This window comes from Saccopteryx leptura, chromosome 11, assembly GCF_036850995.1.
Source record: "Saccopteryx leptura isolate mSacLep1 chromosome 11, mSacLep1_pri_phased_curated, whole genome shotgun sequence".
NCBI lineage: Eukaryota > Metazoa > Chordata > Mammalia > Chiroptera > Emballonuridae > Saccopteryx > Saccopteryx leptura.
The window spans coordinates 53753848-53780084 of NC_089513.1; the positions used below are offsets into that span (position 1 = coordinate 53753848).

Sequence of the window (26237 nt, forward strand, 5' to 3'; positions counted from 1 at the left end):
CAGAGACAGAGAGAGAGCCAGAAAGAGGGATAGACAGGGACAGACAGACAGGAACGGAGAGATGAGAAGCATCAATCATTAGTTTTTCATTGCACATTGAGACACCTTAGTTCCTTAGTTGTTCATTGATTGCTTTCTCATATGTGCCTTGATTGCAGGCCTTCAGCAGATCGAGTAACCCCTTGCTCGAGCCAGCGACCTTGGGTTCAAGCTGGTGAGCTTTTGCTCAAACCAGATGAGCCCACGCTCAAGCTGGCGACCTCGGGGTCTCAAACCTGGGTCCTCGGCATCCCAGTCCAACGCTCTATCCACTGCGCCACCGCCTGGTCAGGCATGTCATCATTTCTTATGGCTGAGTAGCACTGCATTGTATATATGTACCACATCTTCTTTATCCAGTTCTCTATTGAGTGACACTTCGGTTGTTTCTAAGTCTTGGCTGTTGTGAATAATGCTGCAATGAATATGGGGGTGCATGTGTCTTTCTGTACCATTGTTTTCAATGAGTCAATTATTTGACATAAATCTCAATCTTCTCTCTCTTTCTATATGTATACTTATACATATAATTCATCATTATCAAGTAAGGAAAGAAATTGTGAACAGCAATTATGACAGGACTGGCAGCTACTCCTACTTTTTCTATTTCTCTGGAGAACCCTGATACATCCAGCCCTCTGTAGTTCACAATCTCTTTCCCTTACTGCACAATAAGCAGTTGTCTCCATCTGAAAGAAGAGGTCTCCTTTCAGTTTTAAAATGAGGATCATGTTTTGAAATATACCAGACTGTAATGATACTTCTATTCTAAACCACTCTTATAGTTTGGGGGAAAAGAAAAATAAAAAATTCAACCCAGCCCTGGCCGGTTGGCTCAGCGGTAGAGCGTCGGCCTAGCGTGCGGAGGACCCGGGTTCGATTCCGGCCGGGGCACACAGGAGAAGCGCCCATTTGCTTCTCCACCCCTCTGCCGCGCTTTCCTCTCTGTCTCTCTCTTCCCCTCCCGCAGCCAAGGCTCCATTGGAGCAAAGATGGCCCGGGCGCTGGGGATGGCTCTGTGGCCTCTGCCTCAGGCGCTAGAGTGGCTCTGGTTGCAACATGGCGACGCCCAGGATGGGCAGAGCATCGCCCCCTGGTGGGCAGAGCGTCGCCCCTGGTGGGCGTGCCGGGTGGATCCCGGTCGGGCGCATGCGGGAGTCTGTCTGACTGTCTCTCCCTGTTTCCAGCTTCAGAAAACTGAAAAGAAAAATAAAAAATTCAACCCAAACAAACCAGTTTCAGGGAATTAAAAAAATATCTCCACATTGATCGTAAACTATGAAAAGGGGCCAGAAACTGACATCTTACCAAGCATCCATCCTGATTCAAATGCTCTCTGGGATCCAGACTAAGCTTCCGCTTCCTGTTGGGCTGTCTCATTGCCACCTCAGCAGTCCTCAGCAGCGTTTCTTCTGAAAAAGAGTGCCACATAAAAATTCAAGGGGTCTTGCTCCTTTAGAAGTATAAAAACAAAACAAAACAAACAAACAAACAAAAAATGCTTTCAATTATATTTCTTATAATTGGTTGCCAAAATACCCTGATAAATGAGCTGACATAAAAATTTCACTGTTGCTTTTATAGCCCCTCATGTAATAATAATTTAACAGGGAAAGACATAAGTTTTCTACCTCACCCAGAATTTATGTCACAAAGAAAATAGATATTATTTCTTTTGGTCTTATCTATCATAAAATTTGGGTTTTTTTTTTATGTAGCTGATCTAACCAATTAGGATGCACTGCAATCTGCCTTATGGCTTCTGTGCTCACCTGGTCTGACTGTCTTCAATGTCAAAGCAAAGATACTCTTGGTAAGAGGGCTTAGTCACACAGGCATAGCACAGCAACCTGGAAGAGAAAGAATAAAAGTTATTAACCTATCCAATTTTTCATGACCATTCTTCAGTACATTAGTAAACAGCTGTAGACAGTCTTTGAAAATTTACTTGGAATGAGTGTTTTGACCAAGCAGGTTAACCGTTTTGGAGAACACCAGTAGCACTATACAAGTACCATTTGAGCTATAATTCAAAGTCACTCGCTTTGCATAATTTTAACTGCACTGACATGCAGTTTGTAAAAAAGTTTAATAGACCCAAATCACCTATAATCCCCAATATTTTAGAATCATATATCCAACTTCTTCCCTGACATTTCCACCTAAGTACTACAAACTGAACATATTCACACCTGAGCTCACCATCCCCCTCTCACCGCCTCCCAGTTCTCTCTCTTCCGACTGCACTAATGACACCGCTGGTAACTTATTTGCCCATAGCTGTCCCTTACAGTTGTTCACACTGGACTCTACACAAGAGCATCAAGGAGCAAACGGGAGCTGAAATCCACCCTGTGCTCTGCAGACATGCCATTTCCCCCACTGCAAGGTTATTACATCTGCCAGGAAGAAAATGCATCTTTTCCTAATTCGAACAAAGACACCTGTTGGACTAATGCTCACCCTGACTTGACCTGAACGTGATACCTAGGAGTTAACATCATTTCACCCTTTACACCACATCCCACACTCTGTCACCAGGTCCTCTGAGTTTTCATCTACTAAACATTTCTGAATTCGTCTTCTCCCTCTACTCCTAATAACTCCCTGACCACCTCCAATCTTATGCTCCAATAAACCACAAGTCTCGCAGTCCTTTGACACATTTAAATGCCTACACTTGTCCCTCAACCTTGGAATGTCTTCCTTACTATTCAACAGCCCTGTTCAACCTCTTCTTACCCACCCTTTATGACTCAACCAGGAGACTCATATCCTTGAGAAAAGACTTCTTGCTTATCTCCTGCTCCCAGTGGATCAAGTGTTCCTTACTTAAAATTCATTGTACCTATACTTATCTTTGCTACAGCATTCAACACTTTATACTATATTTTTATTCACAGATATGTCTGCCCTTATTACAAACATTGTGAACTACTGGTCCTTATTTTCCATTGTCTAGAGGCGTCCCCAAACTATGGCCTGCATGCTGGCTGCATGCAGCCTCCTGAGGCCATTTATCTGGCCCCCACCCGTACTTCCGGAAGGGGCACCTCTTTCATTGGTGGTCAGTGAGAGAAGCACTGTATGTGGCAGCCCTCCAACAATCTGAGGGACAGTGAACTGGCCCCCTGTGTAAAAAGTTTGGGGACCCCTGCTTGGCTCACAGCTGACTCTCAATGTGTTTGTTTCAACCGCATAAGCCCGTCTCTGAATTACAAAGAACACGCAAATGCCTTAGGTACCACAGACCCATACATTACTCCTTTCAGAATACTGTATGACTGGAGTAAGTGTAGGTCTCAAATTTAATTCCTTTCCCTATTTCTTTCGTATTCAAAAACAAAAAACCCACTTCCTTATATCCATCTACTTCTAGTCAGATGATATTTTTGTCCTTAAAACAAATACTTATCTACTAAATTCAATGATATCACATTCATTTCGTAGGATGTAAATACAATTTATCATGCCTAGCTGCCAGCAATACTCTGAACATCTATGCAAATGAACAGCTTAGACTTGAGGCCTCTAGCAAAATCTGACTGCATGAGGCACAAGCACCGCCAAGGCTGGCTTGCATTTCACAATTGGTAATATACCAGGGCTTGTCAGAGTTGGATATGAAAAAGTTAAAAGCCTTTGCAATTTAAAGTGTAGCCATTAAGATAAACAAACCTAACACACTTTTAGCAAATATGATTTAAATTACTAAAATCAGAATGAGGGAGGTTATATCGGTAATGATCTTACATAAACCAAAGGATGATAAGGAAAAACTATGCTGAACTTCCTCATCTATTGAAACCATCCAGAGCTAGTAGTAAATTCAACTTGCAGTCAGGTCCAGCCTTTTCTTTCAACATCACTGACTAATTTTTGCTAATAATCCATTATAATCATTGAGGTTCCGTCACAGACAAAAATATCGGTATGCAGTGCATGACTGTGTGTAAAAAATCCTAAGGAATCAGCTGAAAAGCCATTAGAACTAATAGGTGAGTGAGTTTAGAAAGGTTGTAGGATACAAGATCAACATATAAAAATTGTAGTTCTTTTTTTTTAAGTGAGAGGAGGGGATATAGTGAGACAGACTCCCACATGCGCCCCAACTAGGATCTACCTGGCAACCTCTGTCTAGGGCCAATGCTCGAATCAACTGAGTCACTGGCTGTGAGGGGGGAAGAAAGAGAGAAAGGGAAGATGGAGGGGAAGAGAAGCAGATGGTTGCTTCCACATGTGCCCTGACCAGGGATTGCACCCGGGATGTCTGCCCACCAGGCCAACACTCTATACACTGAGCCTGTCAGCCAGGGCTAGTTATATTTCTGTACATAAACAAATAAGCCAAGAATAAATAAAAACAATTACATTTAAAGATAAAAAAGTATAAATTTAACAAAACATTATAAGACTTGTAAACTGAAAACTACAAAATATTATAAAAAGACATTAATAAAGAAGAAAATAAATGGAAAGACATTCCTGTTCCTGGGTTCTACAACTTAATTTAAAAATGGCAATATTCCCTGAATTGATCTCAGATTCAATTCAATCTCTATCAAAATCCCAGCTGGACTTTTTGTGGAACTTGAAAAATGAATCCTAAAATTCATATGGAAATGCAAGGGACATAGACTAGGCAAAGCAATCATAAAAATATAATAATAATAAGAAGAAGAAGAAGTTAGAGGATTCACACTCCCTGATTTCAAAACTTCCTACAAAGCTACAGTAATCAAGACAGTAGAGTACTGGCCTAAGGATACACATACTGACCAACTGACTGGATTTATGTTCTAGAAACAAACCCATACATCTATGGTAAATAATGTTAAAGAAGGATGTCAAGATAATTCCGTGTGCAAACAATAGTTTTTAAAACAAATGGTGCTGGGACAATTAGATATTCACATGCAAAAGAGTAAAGTTGGACTCTTACCTCACACCTATACACAAATATTAATTCAAAATATATCAAAGATTCATATGTTAGAACTCTTAAAAAAATACAGGAGTAAATTTTTGTGGCTTTAGTTTAGGTAACGATGATATAACCCCAAAGTAGAAGTGACAAAACAAAAACTAGGTCAAGTGAACTAAAACAATTAAACCTTCTGTGTTGGAAATGATACTGTCAAGTAAGTGAAAGGACTACCTAAAAACGGGAGAAAATATTTGCAAAACACTTATACTTAAAATATAAAAAGAACCCTTATAACTCAACAATAAAAAGAAAACTCCACAGAATAGGCAAAGGATTAGAACAGATATTCCCCCCCCCCAAAAAAAAATTGTACGATTGGCCAATAGCACTTAAAAAGATACTTAACATTATTTATTAATCATTAGGAAATGGAAATAATCCCAAGATACAGCTTCACATCCATGAAGAGAGCTCTAGTCAAAGAGACAGAGTAACAAGAGCTTAGAGAAATTGGAGCCCTTACACATTGCTGGTAGAGTATAAAACGCTGCAGCCACTCTGGAAAAGGGTTTGGCAGTTCCTCAAAATGTTAAACAAATCAACCAGGAGTTCCGCTCCTAGGCATATACCCGAGAAACGAAAACACATGTCTACATAACAACTTGTACACAAATGTTCAAGGCAGCCTTACTCATAACAGCCCAAAGTGAAAGCGACTCACAGTCCATCAACATATGAATGAATAAACAAAACGTGGTGTTTATATATATATAACATGGAATACTCTTCAGAAATAAGAACTAATGCTCCAATACATAGATGAACCTTTGAAAACTATATTATAAGTAAAAGAAGCCAGTCATCGAAGACCACATATTATATGATTCCATGTACATGTAATATCCAGATTAAGCAAATCTGTAGAGATAAAAAAGTATACTGATTATTGGTTCGTTAGGCCTGGAGGATGGGGAGAGGAAATGAAAGTGACTGTTATTGAGTACTGAATGTGTTTTAGAGAAGACAAAACGTTCTAAAATTAGGTTGCAGTAATTGTTGTTCAACTCTGCAAATAAACTAAAATAGCTTGAATTGTACGCTTTAGATGTACAAGAATATCACACCCATATTATATCTCAATAAAGCAATTTTTAAAATATAGTGACTGATACCAAGAAAAGAAAACTGGAGAAGCATAATAGACTGAGACTGAAACAGTCAAAGAGATTACAAATTAGAAAATGTCACTGAAGAAAGCATGGAACAAAAGTTAAAGTTAATTTTTTTAAAATGACATAAAAGAGACCAATATTGCCCAGTATTGGGAAGATGGCAATAATTCTTAAATTAATTATAAGTCAATGCAATTCTAATCAATATCTTAATATCATCTTATTATTAAGATACAGTTACCCTGAGATGTGGTGACACAGTGAATAAAGCGTCGACCCGGAATGCTAAAGTCACCAGTTCAAAACCCCAGGCTTGCCCAGTAGAGGCACATACAACAAGCAAACAATGAACTACTAACGTGAGGCAACTATAAGTGGATACTTCTCACTCCCCCTCCCAATAAAATCTTAAAAAAAAAAAAAGATCCAGTTATCAAGGCAGTGTGACACTTGTACAGAGATAGCCTAAAAGACCAATGAAACATATAAGAAAGCCCTGAAATCAAGAGGCATATATGAAAAGTTATAATGTCAACTATAGTCTCCTCATATATGGCATTTATTAGGTTGAAGTACTTTCCCGCTATTCCTAGTCTGTTGAGAGTTTTTATCATGAAAGGGTTTTTGAATTCTGTCAAATGCTTTTCTGCATTTTTTAAGATGATTATGTGATTTTTACCTTGTATTCTATTAACGTTGAGTATCACATCAGTTGATTTTGTATATTGAACCATTGTTTTATACCAAAGATCAGTCTCACTTGGTTATGGTGTCTGATCCTTTTAATGTACAGTTTGACTCAGTTGGCTTGTATTTTATTGAATATTTTTCCATATGTAATTATCTGGGATATTGACCTGTAATTTTCATATCTTGTGGTGTTTTTGCTTGGCTTTAATACTGGGGTAATGTGACCTCTTAAAATGAGTTTGAAAGTATTCTCTCAGTTTTATGGAAGAGTTTGAGAAGAAATGGCATTCATTCTTGTTTAAATGTTTGGTAAAATTCACCAATGAAGCCATCCGTTCTTGGGCTTTCTTTTTGGGAGTTTTTCTGATTACTAAATCAATCTCCATAGTAGTTATAGATCTGTTCAGATTTTCTATTTCTTCATGATTTAGTCTTGGTTAGTTGTATATTTCCTGGAATTTATTCCTTATTGGTTAGTTTGTTGACAAGGGTTGATGGTAATCTCTTATGATTCTTTCAGTTTCTGTGGCATCAGTTGCAATATTTTCCCCTCTCATATATGATTTTATTTATTTGAATTTCCTGTTTCTTAATTAGTTTAGCTAAGGGTTCATCAATATTGTTTACATTTTATAGTTTCAAAAATCAACTCAGTTTCATTTTTTGATTTTTCTATTTTCTATTTTGTGTATTTCTGCCCTAATCTTTGCTATTTTCTTCCTTATGCTAACTTTGGGCTTAGTTTGTTCTTCTTTTTCCAAATCCTTGAAATATAAATTTCACTTGTTTATTCGGGCTCTTTCTTCATTTTAATGTAGGCATTTATCACAATATACTTCCATAGTGGTACTGCTTTTGCTATATCCCAGAAGTTCTGGTTTGTTGTATTTTCATTTGTCTCAAGGTCTGTCCTAACTTCATTTTTATTTTCTCTTTGAACCAATGGTTGTTCAAGAGCGTGTTATTTAATTTCCACACAATTGTGAATTTTTATTTTTCTTAGGCTACTGATTTCTCCTTGCACTCCATTGTGATTAGTAAAGATACTTGGTATATTTTAAATTTGTTAAGACTTGTTTTGTGACCGATCATTTGACTTATCTATCCTGGAGAAAGCTCCATATGCTCTGGAGAAGAATGTATATTCTGCTAATGTTGGGTAGAACATTCTTTATGTGTCTAATAAGGTCTGTTTGATCTAAAATGTTGGTCAAATTATCTGTATCCTTATTGGCATTCTGTTTGATCTTACAAATACATTATTGAAATTTGGGCATTAACATCTCCTATTATTATTGTTACCATTATCTATGTTTCCCTTCAGTTCTATCAATGTTCCTTTTATATATTTAGGTGCTCTACTGTTAGGTACACACATGTTTATAATTGTTATATCAATCCTGGTAGATTGACCCTTTTATTATTCTTTGTCTTTTATAACAGTTTTTGATTTAAATTATATTTTTCATGTTATAAGTATAGGCACCCTGCTCTCTTTGGGTTACCATTTACATGAAATACCTTTTGCCATCCCTTCATTTTTCCTTCTAAGAATTCTTGAGTCTCTTGTAACAAAATGAGATATCCTCACTCTCGCCATGTTTTCTATTTGGACCAAATACATTTGACTCAGGATTGGCCTATGACTTGCTTTGGCCAACGACAGATGCAGTGTGAGCTGGGACTTGAAACGTGCTTGTGTAGTTATTCTTGACCTCGTTGCACTGCAACTGCCCACCACTAAAAGGGCATGCCTTAGTTAACCTTGGCTGCTTCAGAGTGGGCCCCAGAATGAACCCCAGTGGAGAGCACCTGAGCACTATTCACATCCTGCACATGAGCCCAGCATACTAACCACCTGAAGCCTTTTAAAACATCCAGGCAAGCCCAGCCTAGATCAGCTCAATCACAAATCACCTAAAGATGTATTGGTCTGACGTGCGGTGGCGCAGTAAATAAAGCGTTGATCTGGAACGCTGATGTTGCCGGTTCAAAACCCTGGGCTTGCCTGGTCAAGGTACATATGGGAGTTGATGCTTCCTGTTCCTCCCCCCTTTTCTCTCTCTCTCTCTCTCTCTTTCTCTCTCTCTCGTCTCTCTGTGAAAAATGAATAAATAAAATTAGAAAGCTATATTAATATGCTAATAAATGTGTGTTGTTTCAAACCGTTCAGTGTTGGGATGGTGTAATCCAACACTTTTGGTAGCAATGGCAAGTCAGATATAAAAATCCATGCAGAGGAGGGAAAAGAGCAAACTGTGAATAAATATTTCACACAGAAATTTATGAAAAATTGCTAAACCTTGTTAGCAAACAGTGAAATAAAGAATAAAATCATAATGAGATACCAATTCATGACCATTAAAGAAGCAAAAAATGAAGAACTATGATACAACTAGATGTTGGCAAGGTAGGGGAGTAATGAGAACTCTCATACTCTGCTGGCAGAAGACACACCAGTCAGCCACTGGAAAACAAAAAATTTGGCACAAATAGGAAAGTTGAAGATAGTCCAGCAAATCCCATGACCGCAGGACTCCGGCAATTACACTCTATTAGGAGACAAGCTCATATAAATAGGAGGAAAAATGAAAAAAAAAATCCAAGTATCTATCTACAGGAATCTTAAAAAATAACTTGTGTTATATTCACAAAGTATAAACATTACATAGTGAAAATGAATCAACTGCAACTAAGTAGCAATCATGTTGAAGGAATAAAGCAAATCAGAAGACTGTACACCACATGTTCAAAACACGGAGCCAGGCAGAAGTTCTCACCATGTACCGAGGGTATGTATTCTGATGGGGCAAATTATTTTGAAGAAGGAAACAATCAGCATAAAACTCCTCCTTGTGCTCATTTTGGCAGCCACACACTAAATTCAGCACAGCAGTTGGAGAGGAAAGGTACTGTGATTTCATTCCTCAGCTGGATGTGGCTTCATAGGAGAAATTTTTCAACTATGTCTCATAACTGACATAAGACGTGTTGTTTAGTGTATATAAAATACTATAGGCTTTTCAAGTCATTTAAAATGGTGCTCCCTCGTCACCCAATATAAGAGAAAAGCTGACAGAAGTAAAAAATGGACACAGTACTTTCTGTTAACTGAACAGCCCATTTTTCCTATTTCTAAATCTTCTTCTCAGCAAGACTTGCTGCTTTTATCTTGTCCTTGAAAAAGAATATCTCTTCAAGACCCTTTCTGAGCTCGTACCCTGTGCAGTCAGCAAGAGGCAGACAGACCCAGAGCACGTGTTGATCCTGCCCGCCTCTAAACCACACTGCTCTCAAGGAAGGAGGAGCCATGACCGAGTCAGGGTTGAGGAAGGAGGAGTTGTGACCGAGTCAGGGTCAGGGAAGGGGGAGCCGTGACCGAGTCAGGGTCGGGGAAGGGGGAGCCGTGACCGAGTCAGGGTCGGGGAAGGGGGAGCCGTGACCGAGTCAGGGTCGGGGAAGGGGGAGCCGTGACCGAGTCAGGGTCGGGGAAGGGGGAGCCGTGACCGAGTCAGGGTCGGGGAAGGGGGAGCCGTGACCGGGTCAGGGTCGCTAAGGGGGAGCCGTGACCGAGTCAGGGTCCGGGAAGGAGGAATTGTGACCGAGTCAGGGTCAGGGAAGGGGGAGCCGTGACCGGGTCAGGGTCGCTAAGGGGGAGCCGTGACCGAGTCAGGGTCATGAGCCTCCGCCACGCTGTTTGACACAGAGAAGGAATAAGCTGACCCCCGCACTTCTAGCTCCACTGAAGAGAAATCTGAGCAGGAACAAAGATGGGGATTCAAGTCAGAGGGACAGGAAACTAACTCTAGTTCTCTTAAGCAAAGAGGCCTCTGCTGGAAGAATATCCAGGGATTGGCAATGTACCACCTATGGTGGGATCAAGCAGAAATGAAGAAATGCGTGTTAGAAATAAACATCCTGGCCCTGGCCGGTTGGCTCAGCGGTAGAGCATCGGCCTGGCGTGCAGGAGTCCCGGGTTTGATTCCCGGACAGGACACACAGGAGAAGCGCCCATCTGCTTCTCCACCCCTCCCCCTCTCCTTCCTCTCTGTCTCTCTCTTCCCCTCCCGCAGCCAAGGCTCCATTGGAGCAAAGATGGCCCTGGCACTGACGATGGCTCTGTGGCCTCTGCCTCAGGTGCTAGAATGGCTCTAGATGCAACAGAGCGACACCCCAGAGGGACAGAGCATCGCCCCCTGGTGGGCGTGCCGGGTGGATCCCGGTCGGGCGCATGCGGGAGTCTATCTGACTGCCTCCCGTTTCCAGCTTCGGAAAAATGAAAAAAAAAACAAAAACAAACAAAAAGAAATAAACATCCTTTTAAACCCAAGATGTGACTGAAAAAGGTGTCTTATCGAGTGTTAGACAGAATAAAGCAGCAGGAATTCTCAAATGGTGCAAAACCAGAAATGGCTATAACTACCAACTGGATCCAGTTATTTCTAGATATATATAGAAAAACTCTGACACATACAGAAGGGATATGTTTATTGTGGACATAATGATTGCTTCAGAAATAGAAATGCAAAACTGAAATTCAATTCTAAGACTCTGATTGGGAATACTGTCCAAAAGAACCATTTTCCGAGAATGCTGTCAGTAGAAACCTGGAGCCTCGGAGGCCTCCCCGGAAGAGAGAGCTGTACTAGGAGCCAGGGCCACACAGAAGGCAGAAGCAAGTGCTGAGAGGGACACGCCCTGGATCCAGCCGCACCTGATCCAGCGCCACACCAGGACTTCTTAGTTTTGTACCTTTTCTGCTTAAGATCATTTGAGTTGGGTTTCTGTCATCTGCAGCCAAAACTGCCTAGATGAATAAAAACTTGAGAAGCAATAAAGGTGCGATGACAGCACCAATAGCAAGAGGACAGCTGCTCTCTAGATAGTTCTACAATTTAAGACAATGAGAAAGAGTAGGATTATAATTACAACAGTCCTTTAATTCATTAATCATATCATACTCTGCCAACTCAAACTGGATTTTAAAATGCCTCAGCACTCTTCCAATCATCTTAAAGAGACCTCACAAAATTATAAAAATATCAAAACAAAATAATTCTTAGTTATTTGAAATTGAAGAAAATATGACATTTAGAATTTTAGGGAAATTAAAGAGATGGCACAAAATAAAAATTTCAATTAAAGCTCTAAAAGAGTAGGAACCGGCCCTGGCCGGTTGGCTCAGTGGTAGAGCGTCAGCCTGGCGTGCAGGAGTCCTGGGTTTGATTCCCGGCCAGGGCACACAGGAGAAGCGCCCATCTGCTTCTCCACCCCTCCCCCTCTCATTCCTCTCTGTCTCTCTGTTCCCCTCCTGCAGCCAAGGCTCCATTGGAGCAGAGTTGGCCCGGGCACTGAGGATGGCTCCATGGCCTCTGCCTCAGGTGCTAGAATGGCTATGGTTGCAACAGAGCAATGCCCCAGATGGGCATAGCATCACCCCCTGATGGGCATGCCGGGTGGATCCTGGTCGGGCGCATGCGGGAGTCTGTCTGATTGCCTCCCCGTTTCCAACTTCAGAAAAATCAAAAAATAAAAAATATAAGTAAATAAATAAATAAAAGAGTAGGAACCAATACTAATGATAATAAATGGGTTTTGAAAGATGTAGAGACAACAGTAGTAAGATTTTGGTGCAAAGAAAACAGCTAATTGTTTCTGAATAAAGGACCAGCAAGTGAAGGGAGGGAAAAGTGGGGTGGGAGAGACACTCGCATATGTGTTTCCAAAGCTGTGAGCATAATTCCAGCTATATGACAAGAAACTACAAAAATCTCCCAGGCAAATCAATCTTTTTTCAGCCAGCCACTTTCAAAGTCTCTAGTGCCTCTTTATGTTCCTAATCACTCATAATATTAAAATAACCTTTCCCATAACCCCTAAATATCAAATATTAATGTCAATCAGTGCACTAAACTCATCTTTTCTCTCCATTCTGTCCGCCAAAAGACACATATACCTGTGGCCAGAAATACAGAATACATCATGTATAGAATAGGCAGATATTAAGTGGCCATAATAAATGCCAATGTATGCCATATTTGTTTGCTAACAAAATACATTTTGTACATTTTAACACATCTGAAATTATGATGGTCTTGCGATGCTGCCAGCCAGGTGGCAGTTCATAGTCAGTTCTTGCCAGATGTGACTTTGCCTCCCAGCAGCTGGTAGAACAACTGTAACCCTTTCATGCTTTGGTCAACAAACTGCAGATTATTTGAAGAAGGAACAGGAGACCTAGTTGTCGAATAAACCATTTGATGATACCATCAAAATGTGCAGAGTGTATGCCAACAGCTTGGAAGAAAATCCTAGAGACAATACTGAAACACTCTTTTGAGAAATGACTCAACATTAACTCTCCTGAGGCCACACAGGGCAATCCTGTGTGGGGAAAACACAGCCGGTGAGAGTGAGTCAGAAATGATTCAGTGGAGTTGGGCCGGGAAGGTGATTAAGTTTTAGAAAGCCTATCCAACTTATTAAGCTAATATTTTCTTTTTTGAATCTGCATGTTATAAATAAACAAAAATATATGGTAAAGAATATAAGAGTTCTTTCAATAAAATACAAATTCATAATGATCATTAAATATCATATAATTATTTAATTGACATTGCTTTTTCTTATTCTGGCCCTTAAAATATTATGGACTAGGTTACAATCAATAGTATCATGTATTAGGTGAAATGGGGTCGTTTCTATAGAGAAGTCATGCATTGCAAATATACCTTCTAGTTTCTAGAGAGTATGGTTTGTTCTGGGGTAAGGATATTTATTGTGATTACCAAAAAGATATGAGCTGATTTCCTTAAAATATTGCTCAGAAAATTTTAACTCTCCATTGACAAGTCTTTGCATCTTTACTCTGTCAAACCTGTGCTTGAGGTTAAATAAGATCATTTCATTCCTTTCTGAAATGCCCCTTTTGTATATGATCAAAATTACTTAAAGGAAAATAGAACCCCAACACTATAAAGCATGTACTAATTCCTCTGCTGAACAATTAACTTTTTACCTTTGTCTCTCCAAGATCTCTTTTCCTCAAGTATCAAAGCACTCACAAGTCAATTACTTTCTTAGAAATAAAGATAAGATGCTCCCACAATACACTGATAAAATGGGTATTAGAGTTTCATGACTGCTCTAAAATCAATAGAAGTTTAGGAGTTAAAAATAATGCATGTTTCTTTACTCTAGTATAATACTTTAAGGATCCCTATCAAATCTGAGTTATTTTTCCAGAAGCCATATGTAGTTGCTTTAATTACTAATGCTTAACTTCACTTATTAAGTCAAATTTAGATGTTAAAGGCTTAAATTAAAATCATAGGTGATGGCCCTGGCCAGTTTGCTCAGTAGTAGAGCATCGGCCCGGCATATAGATGTCTCGGGTTCAATGTACACTCAGGGCACACAGGAGAAGTGTCCATCTGCTTCTCCACCCCTCCCCCTCTCACTTCTCTCTCTCTCTCTCTCTCTCTCTCTCTCTCTCTCTCTCTTTTCCTCCCCTCCTGTAGCAGTGGCTCAGTTACAGCAAGCTAGCCCCAGGCACTTAGGATGGCTCCATGGCCTCCACCTCATGCACTAAAAAATGGCTCCAGTTGCAAAGGAGCAACAGCCCCAGATGGGCAGAGCATTGCCCCTTAGTGGGCTTGCCAGGTGGATCCCGGCCCAAGTGCATGCGGGAGTCTGTCTCTGCATCCTCTCCTCTCACTAAAATAAAAAATAAAATATAAAAAATAAAATCATAGGTCAGACCTGTGATATCATGGGCTTCTAAAAGCCATTCAATTTTGTAAATAAACATTTATTGAAAACATTGAAATAGAATGAAAGTCTTTATGACAGACCAATGCATCCTTGAATAACAAAGAAAAGCTAAATAAAATACTAAAGAAATAAAAGCATCAGAGAGGTATAAACATAGAGAAAAGTTAAGATTACAAAAAACAAAACCCTCAGAGAGGTCAGTGTTGGTCTGATCAATTCTTTTCTGGTTGTATCTGCACACGTGAAGGACCATAATGGAGCGTGCATGATCTTGTGAGGTCACAGGGTCAAAAATTGAAGACTTGAAAGCCCTCAACCACATTATTCATTTCACTCTGATATGCAGGTGAAAAGCAAAAAAGCTAAGCCATACACAGCAGAAAGAAAAATTGAAGTTCTAAATTCTCACAGTACTGTGAAGACAAAAATCAGAATTAAAGATTCAATAAGGAGAAGGGGTGAGTAGAACAGACTGTCAGTTAAAGTACTGGAGGTATATGATTGAGTGAGGGGCCAGGCAAAGACAGACTACAATTTATGGAAACTATAACCAAAATTCAAGTCAGCTAGATTAAGGTTATCAATCCCCAATTTTTCTGTCTTGCAAAGGAAAGTGTAAATCTTCTTTAGAGCCAGATAAAATCGACTTATAAATTTAGAGCCTCTACAACTTTTTAAATATGGTATCTGGAATTCAATCAAAAGTGACTATGTATGATAAGAGAGAAGATAATTTGACAAAAGAAGAAAAAACCTACAATAGGTGATACAGATACTGGAGCTAACAGCCAAAGATTTTTAAATAACTATAATTAGTGTGTTCATAAAAATACAGGAAGATCCATAGAGTATGTCACCAAATATTTGGAATATCTAAAAAGAACCAAATGAAACTTGAGAACTAAAGTTCGCTGGTGGATGAGCTTGCGGCAGATTGACACTGCAGTATCTGATGACAAGGCAGCAGAAAATGTCTAAACGGAAGCTCAGAGAGGAAGACTGGAAAACACAGACAAGGTGCGTGGAAGGTCTGCGGCACACAGTGAAAAGATGTAAAAATGTAACTGGGGTCCCAAAACGGACAAGAGGGAAAGAATTAGTGAAAAACAATGTTAGAAGAGAACATTGCCGAAAATTTTCCAAAACAGGATGAATTGGTCTCCACAACAAAGGATAAAAGAACCACATCGAGACAGGTACAAGACTGACAGACACAATCTCACAGGAAAACCCACCCCAGCACAGTAACGCACAACAGCGAGGGTCTCGCTGGCAGGTACTTCTCCCAGAGGACTAAGGGGTCAGCGCCCACATCGAGCGCCCTAACCCCTGGGCTGCACTAGAGAAATAAGCCCTCAAGTATCTTGCTGAGAAAGGCAGACAGAGTACCCACTATAATTTCTATCAATATTATACTAGATACCCTAACCAGTGTGATAATGCAATAAATAAATAAATAATAAAACCCATAAGGCCTGGAAGGAAAAAAAGATAAAACTCTTATGTTTTGTAGGCAACATTATTCTAAACATACTCACACACACACACACAATAAAAAATCTAAAGGAATTAACTACCTACTAGAAATTAGTGAATTGACCAAGATTTCAGATTACAAATCAATATAAAAATATCAATTTTGTCTCTACAAATTGCTGATAAAAAAATTTAGAATTTTTTTAGATGTCGGACCAGCAGTAGAGTGTCAGCCGGATGTGTAGAAGTCCCAGATTTGATTACCGGTCAGGGCATACAGGAGAACCAACCATCTGCTTCTCCATCCCTCCTTCTTCTCTCTCTCTCTCTCTTCCCCTCCTGCAGCCATGGCTCAAATGGTTCAAGGAAGTTAACCCAGGATGCTGAAGATGGCTCCATGGACTCACTTCAGGCACTAAAATAGCTCGGTTGCCGAGAAATAGAGAAGTCCCAGATAGGCAAAGCATCACCAGGTAGGGGGCTTGCTGGGTGGATCCCAGTCATGGCCCATGCAGAAGTCTGTCCCTCTGCCTCCCCACCTCTCACTTAATAAAAAAATAAAAAGAAAGAAAGAAAAAGTAAAAAATATTTACATGTCATTTAAAATGGCATTAATATTAAAACATAATACTAAATATAAGATGAATAAGATCTCTACACTGAAAACTATAAAATAGTATTCTTTTCTTTTTTTTAGAGACAGAGAGAGAGTCAGAGAGAGGGATAGACAGGGACAGACAGACAGGAACGGAGAGATGAGAAGCATCAATCATTAGTTTTTTGTTGTGCGTTGCAACACCTTAGTTGTTCATTGATTGCTTTCTCACATGTGCCTTGACCGCGGGCCTTCAGCAGACCGAGTAACCCCTTGCTCGAGCCAGAGACCTTGGGTCCAAGCTGGTGAGCTTTTGCTCAAGCCAGATGAGCCCACGCTCAAGCTGGCGACCTCGGGGTCTCAAACCTGGCTCATCCGCATCCCAGTCTGACGCTCTATCCACTGCACCACTGCCTGGTCAGGCAAAACTATAAAACAGTATTGAGAAAGAAATTTAAAACACTCAAGTAAATAAAATTAAAGACATGGATTGGAAAGTTCCATATTGCAAAGAAGATAACCTCTACCCAAAGTGATCTACAGGTTTAATACAATCTAAGAAAAATCCTAATATGTATGTGTGTGTCTTAAAGAATTGTATAAACAGGTCAGTGCTAGGATTCAAATAATTTAACAACCGGTTTTCTGCCCTAATGACCATTTTATGTATAAAAAAATGATATACTGAAAGGTTGTTAATTATTTCATGCATTTAATACTTAAGTAAGAATAAAAGAGGTACACAAAACTAGATTGTTATGAAAGTTTTAAAATATTAATAAAAATATTAAATAATACCTGAAAAAAAACAATAAAATGGTCATTTAAGGTATTTCCATATTGCTTCTTTTTTTAAAAAATTTTAATGGGGTGACATTGATAAATCAGGGTACATATGTTCAGAGAAAACATCAGGTTATTTTGACATCTGATTATGTTGCATAACCATCACCCAAAGTCAAATTGTCTTCTGTTCACCTTCTATATGGTTTTCTTTGTGACCCTCCCCTCCCCCCCTCTCCCCACCCCCAGTAACCACTACATTCTTGTCCATGTCTCTGAGATTGTCATCCTCACTTGCACATTTTTTTTTACCTGTGGACAGAATGAACGTATTATTACAGGTGTTTAGAATACGCTATCGCGCAGATCAACATTAAAAAAGAGTAAGTAATGTAAATTTGTGATTTCCAGTTGGGCAGCTGCCCCAGTGCCCACTTTAGAGAGAATACTGATTAGAAGTACCATTTTAACAACTGGTTTGCTGAAGTTCACAAAAAATTAGGTATCAGTTCTGCCGAACCAGTGCGAACCGGCTGAATCCCACTACTGAAACAGATCCTAACGTTTATATGGAAATACAAAACTCTAAGAATATGAAAAAAATCTACCAGGTTTATATTATCAAATATCAAGACAGTATGAAGTTATAGTGCAAAATATGACAGGGAACACCAACAAAAAATTAACAGGCATACAGGAACCCATTAGAGTTCAACACCTCCATGATTTATGACAAAAAATACACAACCTTAAGGAACTGCAATAGGGTATACAATGGGGAAAGGATGGTCTTGATCACTGGATATCTAAATGGTATAAAAAGAATGTACACCAGAAAGAACTCCAGATAGACTGTAGATATCTGAATGCAAAGGTGGAACAAGTAAGGCTTTAGAAGAAGAAAAAAGGCCAGCAATTATCTTCATTACTGTGGGTAAATACTTTTTAAAACTATAAAAAACATACCAACCATAAAGGGAAAAAAGTACATTTACCAGACTACAATAAAATTCAGAACATCTATTCATTAAAAAGCCCCATTAAGAAAGTGAAAATGACATCCAAAGAGCAGGAGAAATCTGCAATACATATGTCGGAGGACTCATCCAGAAGATATCGAGAATTTCTACAACTCAGTAAGAAATTGGCAATCAGAAAAATGTTCCAGAGGGAAAGCGGACAGAGGGAAAGAGGATGAGAGGATGGGATCAGAGAAGGGAAAGAGACTGGTGAAATTATATACACATAGCACAGTGTTATAGAGAGCAGGACAGTAAATCCTGGAGGGAAGGGGGGAGGGCGTGGGGAGAGGGGGTCAAGGGGGATGTTGAGGGGAACATGGGGGTGGGGGGATGTATTCGGTGGGACACTTGAATCTATGTAAACATAATAAATGAAAATCAATTAAAAAAGTTTTGAATGGACATTTCATGAAAGAAGACATTAAAGGGCCAGTAAACATTGGAAAAGATGCTTAACTTCAATAATCCTCAAGAAAATTCAAATTATAATCACAAATTGCTACCACTATACAGCCACCAAAATGGTTACAATGAACAAGAAAAGCACATCAAGTGCTAGATAAAATGTGGAGCAATTAGAATTCTAATGTACTACTAGCAGGCATTTAAATTAGCAAAACCACTTCAGAAAACCATCTGGAAGTAACCACTACTAAGATTGTGACTTAGCTATTCTACTCCTAAATATATATCCAACAGAAATGAATAATTTCACCTAAGGAAATATACAAGTTGTCTATAGCAGCACTATTCCTAATATCTGAAACCAGAAACAATCAAATGTCAATTTATAGGAGAATAAATAAATTATGGCATATTCATACAATAGTACATAAAATTTAACAAACAACTGCTATATAGAATAACGAATCTCACAGACAATACACTAAGTAAAAGAAGCCAGACATGAAAACATACATACTGTCTGATTTGACTGATACAAGCTTAAGACTAGTCACAACTAATTTATGAAGGGTGGTCATCATTGGTCAGATGTGTCACTGTGAGATGGGATTAGCAGGTGCAAAGGGGGACTTCTGAGGTGCTGGTAATGTTCTGTTTCTTTGGTGCTGATGTTCATGTATTTACTTCATAATATCTATTAAGCTGTACTCTTTTATACATACGTTTTGAACATTTTGTAGTTCAATAGAAAGTATACTTAAAAGTGTGTTAATTCACAAATGGTTCCAGGAAAACTGGATATCTGCAGGAAAAAGAATAAACTTATTTCTTTCCCTCACATCATATACAAAAATTAGCTCAAAATGAATTGAAGGCATAAATGTGACAACTAAAATTATAAAATTCTATAAGTGAAAAGCTTCATGACATTGGATTTGGCAATAACAGAAAAAAAACCCCCAAAATATTTACAAATCATATATCTAACAAGGGATTAATATCCAGAATATATAAAGAACTCATGAAATTCAACAACACAAAATTTTAAATGGGCAAAGGACTTGAATAGATATTTCTCCAAAGAATGTATATTAATTGTCGGGAGCCGATCCACTAATGCTGGCTAACTAGGTCACAGCAGGAGAAGATCCACAACTGCTGATTGACAAAGTCACAGCAAAAGAAGATCGATGGCTACTGGTTGATAGAGTCACCCCAGTGAAGACCAACGGCTGCGGGTTGACAAAGTCACCGCAAAGGAAAGGCACAATGATACTTCCCCCTTTGATCTTTTGAATTAATCTGGCCTTATATCCCTCCTTTTCTGGGTGTGTGCTATTATTTATGGCACAGGGATAATAGTACCGTGTTTTCCCTGTAGATTTGTAGTAATTTCTTTGGAAATGAGACAGAAGGTGTAAGTTCCACAGAAAAGCCTGTAAGCCCCTTGAACTGGGCTCATAAACATAAGAGGCTGGCCATGATATCCCTCATAAAGGGTTAAGTTTGTAGGAGAATTTCTTCTTCTTAATCATGTTAGAAAGAATAAAGTTAGAACTTAAATAGTGTATGAATATAGTAAATGAATAAAGTTTAACTAGACATTAGAATCTTAGGTAAAGTGTAGTGGAGTGGCCTGTTGCGTGGCCTTGGATGGGAGTACAGCTGGCAAGTAAAGAATGTTTTGTTAAAAGACTTGTTTTGTCACTGAAGGCAGTTGCTGGGCTTTTCTCAGTAAAACATTCTCATGAGATTTTTGTATTTTCCAAGAATAAGGAGAGGAATGTGGTGGGATTCATAGCAGCAATAGCAATTAATGCCTTCTGATATTATGTTGCTACTAGCTATCTTGCAGGTGCACTCTATGTATCTTTAAGTAAAAGTTACTCTTAATGCTGTGTCAGTTTCTTAAATAGCAAGACTTTTGTAGTCTTGTGAAAAAAGAATTAGGACACTACATGAACTCAAGGCTATTTGCCTGAGCAAGCGGTGGTCCTTTGCTAGTCCTTGATGATTTCGTCTGCTATCTCTCTCTGCGCCCTTGACTCACAACAACAGTAAAATAGAGTTATTAATTAGTACTAATCTTTTAGAAGTTTGTACCGATATTGTTATTACTATTCAAGTTATTGTATAACTGTACTTTGAATGACTTACCACCTGATTTGTAGCTTATAGATATGAATTAACTGTTATCTAGAAATATGTAACCATAGTGAAACTAAAACAATGATGTATTCAAAATACCATGTGATTGTAACTTAGTGTGTGTGCATAAAAAGTAAAGTTAGACCAGCCATTGGGAGAGATGCCTGGCAGTAAATGCTAACCAGAGAATAAAGAGAAAGAAAAGAATTCGGCTCTCTCACTCGATTCGCGCCGACGCCGTCTCTTCTTGTGGGACCCCTGGATCCCCCCCGGGGCTGGACCCCAGCAATTAATGGCCACTAGGAATATAAAAACGTGTTCACTATCACTCATCATTAGGGAAATACAAAACCACAATGGCATACCATTCCATACTTACTAGGATGGTAATATATATATATATATATCATATATGTATATATATATAATATATATATTATAAAATAAAATAAAGAACATAAAATAAAGAACATAAGTTTGGCAAGAATGTGGAAAAATTGAAAGCCTTACGCAATGGTGTTGGAAATGTAAAATGGTGTGGCCACTGTGAAAAACAGGATGGTTCCTCAAAAATTTAAACATAGAATTACCTTATGATCCTCCAGTTCTACACCCAAAGAAATGAAAGCAAGAACCAAACAAATCTGTGTACCAATGTTTACAGTAACATTATTCACAATAGCCATGAGGTAGAAACAACCCAAATGTCCACTGATAGATAAATGGATGAACAAAATGTCAGATGTATGTACAATGGAGTAGTATTCAGTGTTAAAAGAATAAAATTCTGGCATATGCTGCAACATGTATGAAACCTTGAACATTAAACTAAGTGAAATAAACCACATACAAAAGGACAAAAATTGTATGATTCCACTTATACAAGGTATCTAGAAATGTGCAATTTATAGAGACAAAAAGTTGAATGATGGTCACCAGGAGCTAGGGCAGAAAGATTGATAACAGAATTAATGAGTACACTGTTTCAGTCTGGGGAGACAAACAAGTCCTGGAAATGGATGATGGTGATGGGTGTACAACAATGTGGATATACTTAATGCCACTGAATTATACACTTAAATCGTTAAAAGTGTTAGTTTTATATTTTGTATATTTTACTATGTTTTTTTTTTCTGAAGTAAGAAGCAGGGAAGCAGAGAGACAAAACTCCCACATGTACCTGACCAGGATCCAACTGGCATGCCACCAGGGGGCGATGCTCGGCCCATCTGGGGCATTGCTCAGTTGTAACAGGAGCCATTCTAGCGCCTGAAGAGGCCATGGAGCTGTCCTTAGCACCTCAGCCATCTTTGCTCCCATGGAGCCTTGGCTGTGGGAGGGGGAAGAGAGAGACAGAGAGAAGATAGAGAGGGAAGGGGAGAAGCAGATGGGCACTTCTGTGTGCTCTGGCCTGGAATCGAACCTGGGACTTACACAAGCCCAGCCAATGCTCTACCACTGAGGCAGCCAGCCAGGGCCTACCATGATTTTTTAAATTTGACTTTTTAAAAAAGTTTGAGTATCTATTATTTTCTAGTTGCTGTACTCATTGCTGTGACTATAAGTGAATTTTTAATTGGACTTAAAGTGTTCTACCACTCTCCTTCCCATTCTACATAACTATAAAAGAGAACATTTTAAGCATTCTCCTCCAAATCTCTTAAAATTTGGAGCGCCTGCCCACTTACAGCTGACAACCAAAGGTCCCAACACACCATGATCATTCATTCCCCTTTTAAGCAATTCTATTCTCTTATCCAAATCAAATATGCTCAACCTTATGAGTCAAATCTTTCACTTAGCTTATATCTATTAGTTAGTGCATTTGTCTAGAATAGTACATTCCACAAGTAGACACTTGATAAAATTTAAATATTACTATTCATTCAAAATTTGTTCAGAACCCATTATGCTAAAAAGAAGGTAAATATTCTCACACTAGCTAAGAAAACTTTCATATCACTTGCTCTATCTTCTGATCTGGAAAAATAAAGAAAAGTGGTTGATAAGATTAATATGAAACCGACTATGACCATTTAGCATCTGTAGCTCCCTAACATCTAGATCAGGGGTCCCCAAACTACAGCCGCGGGCCGCATGCGGCCCCCTGAGGCCATTTATCCGGCCCCCGCCACACTTCCGGAAGGGGCACCTCTTTCATTGGTGGTCAGTGAGAGGAGCATAGTTCCCATTGAAATACTTGTCAGTTTGTTGATTTAAATTTACTTGTTCTTTATTTTAAATATTGTATTTGTTCCCATTTTGTTTTTTTACTTTAAAATAAGATATGTGCAGTGTGTATAGGGATTTGTTCATAGTTTTTTTTATAGTCCAGCCGTCCAACGGTCTGAGGGACAGTGAACTGGCCCCCTGTGTAAAAAGTTTGGGGACCCCTGATCTAGATAATTTCCCACATTATGAGTCTCGCCTTCCCAAAGGCAGAGGCCAGAAAGCCTTGAAGCACAACCCCAGTGACAGTAGGCCCCAGGCAGTGAGCTCACGTCTGCTGCCGAAATGCTCCGGGAAACTGGATTACAGACGATAACATTTCTCCATCTGCTCCCTTCCCTTCCTATGTGTTGAAGAATGCTGAGATACAGTTGCTAGCCTCAAAGCTGGAAGAAACTGAAAACAAACTTTTTTTTGGCATTTTAAACTATCAAAAATAGTTTCCTTCTTAGGTTTCATTTTCTTCTAAATTGTTCTTCACATCTTCCTCAAGAATAATTAAATATCATACAGAGTTTATATAAATAAAAGCAAAATATCTCGTGTGACCTTCTGGAATAAACTAGATGAACAAAATTAAAGTTCATCAGTAACTTAAGTAAAACGTCATGTAAATTATAACATCACACATACAACCCAATGGAGTATCTTTTTAAACACACACATTCTGTTCCATAAACTTTGCACATATTTCACCTCTAATAAACACATTCTTGAAAAACATGATGGAAAATACACTGACTGGCTGCTGCTGACCTAACACAGCATAACACAAATCAACCGAGCAGACTGCTCGAGAGGAGCTCTGAAGCTCAGCTTTGAAACGACCATGATTAAAGCTAACAAAAATTTGCTGCAATTCACACATATGTTCCACTCATTATTTTCAATAAGCATCCTTACTGCAGAATTTTGATAATTATGCATGATGAGGCTAGAATTCTATGAATTTAAGCAGATATAAAGAAATAAACGATACAAAAATATGAGTCAGATGACTTTTTTAATGAATACCATCAAGAATACTCTAAGCAAGTTCCTCAAAAGACTTTTTTATAACTTAATTCTTTATTTTGTTGAAATGTTTCCAATAGCACTAGATGAGGCAATGATACTTGAAAGTTTTTTTTTTTAAAGCCTGCACACCCAAGTGCTAGATAATGGTAGTCTCCTCCCATGTTGTCCACGGGGCACCTCAGAACTCAACAAATGGCGACTGCAGAGAAACTTACCAAAAGAAACAATCAGCCAGAAACACTGTCTACATGTAAAAGTTCTGAAAAGTGGAATAATGTAGTTCTAAAAAACTATTCGATTATATTAAAGATCACAGGGCTGGTTTCAATAAGTTAATCTTAATGACTTAAAATCTATTAAGCTCCTGCAATAGTAAAACTTCATTAACTTACATATGACTACACAGTGAAGATAAACTTTATCATCCTCATATTATCCTAATTTGAATTATATTTCTTAATACAAATTTATGACTGAAATAGCTCTTACTCTAGTACTATGTGCATACCAAATGACTGCCAGTATTGGCCTGATTCGTCCCCAATGGGGTTGGCCACCCGTTTTCATAGGACCACAACCAGAGGCCACATTCGTCAGCAGCAGAGTTAGGACTCTGGACCTCCTCCACCGTGCTGTCACTGAACCCAGCCCTCAAACACCCTGAACTTCCATTCTTTTCACCTCACCTTCATGCGATTTGCTCCAAGCTCTCTTTCCAGTTACTAATAAAAGCGACGTGAATCATCTGGACTTTCTGTGTCTGTACATTTTAAATCAAAATAGGTCTGTGTTTGCACAGGACCTGGTGCAAGGTGACATTTATGCTCCAAGGAATGCCTTGGGAAGCAGAAGACATTGCTCCTATCATGAGGAAGCTACAGGCTGACCTCAGAAGAGAGATGGGAATCAACATAATAAGAAGTAGAATTCGTCCAAACCTTCCATACACTACAACTTAAGTATCTGTATGCATGTCCTTCTCATCTATGACATGGGTTTTTTTCCGATTTTCTAGGTCAATCTAAACATATTTGACTTTTTTTATACCTCCCTTAAAGCACTGATATCTTATAAAACTGGTTCCCACCTGAAACTTCATTTTTGCCCGCTTAGATCTAACTGTAACTAAGAAACCCCATTTATCTTAAACACAAATGGTGATTACAGGCTGGAGTCTTTGTATTTCTATTCTGTTACATTCTCATCAGTGCTTGGATCAGTTATATAACTAGTATATTCTTTCCAATCTGCAGCTCATTCGGTTTTGGGATCCTTTCTATTATACCACCCAACCCCATCACCCTTAACCAATGATCTATTCAAATTCTATGTCATGAAGATTTGAGAGAAAAAAGAGATTGCTCTTCTTAAAATGAATGCAAGAGCCCTCCAAATGCTGATTGCCTGACTTTAAATTACCCTTATCAAAATTCTACCTACACATTAGCAATTACGAAAACTTCCTTCAACTACTGGGCCCCAATTACCACAATCAGGACTCTTAAAAAAGTCAAACCACACACATAAAGGACAGAGACTGGCAGGATTTTCTAGTAACTTAATAGATAAATCAGTATCTTCACCATTATAGACTGTGTAAAATGCATAAATTGTCATACAACCATGAAAATAGAATTACTTGTATGTGTGTCCAATTAAGAGCTTTATCTGTAGGCTGACTTCATCCAGTGCTTTAAAGTTCAGGACATGATCTCCTTACCTCACTGACCACCTGCCGTTCATGTGAAGACAAAGCTGCAGACACTACAAAGTGCCCTCAACCAAACTATGGACAGGTGAGGACGAAGCAGGGCAAACCTACAGGACAGGTAGAGTCTCCTCCACAGTCTCCCCTCCCTGTCCTTCTACCAGGGTGAAGAAACTAGGCCCTGGCCAGGCAGTTCAGCTTGTTAGATCCAACGATGTCCCAACATGCCAACGTTGCAGGTTTGATCGCTGGC

The 26237-nt window shown here is 39.0% G+C and overlaps 1 protein-coding gene across 2 annotated transcripts in view; it reads right to left on the minus strand.

Moving 5' to 3' along the window:
• Positions 1 to 26237, minus strand: part of L3MBTL4 (L3MBTL histone methyl-lysine binding protein 4) — a 488059-nt gene that overhangs the window by 400530 nt on the left and 61292 nt on the right. The window contains exons 2-3 of one of the 2 annotated variants that reach the window (XM_066353255.1): positions 1812 to 1889; positions 1348 to 1451 (exon numbers count right to left, since the gene is read on the minus strand). In XM_066353255.1, the coding sequence (XP_066209352.1) occupies positions 1348 to 1419 (72 nt within the window). In that variant the 5' untranslated portion in view covers positions 1420 to 1451; positions 1812 to 1889. Of the gene's footprint in view, positions 1 to 1347; positions 1493 to 1811; positions 1890 to 26237 lie in introns of both variants that reach the window. The other variant, XM_066353254.1, reaches the window with a different exon arrangement.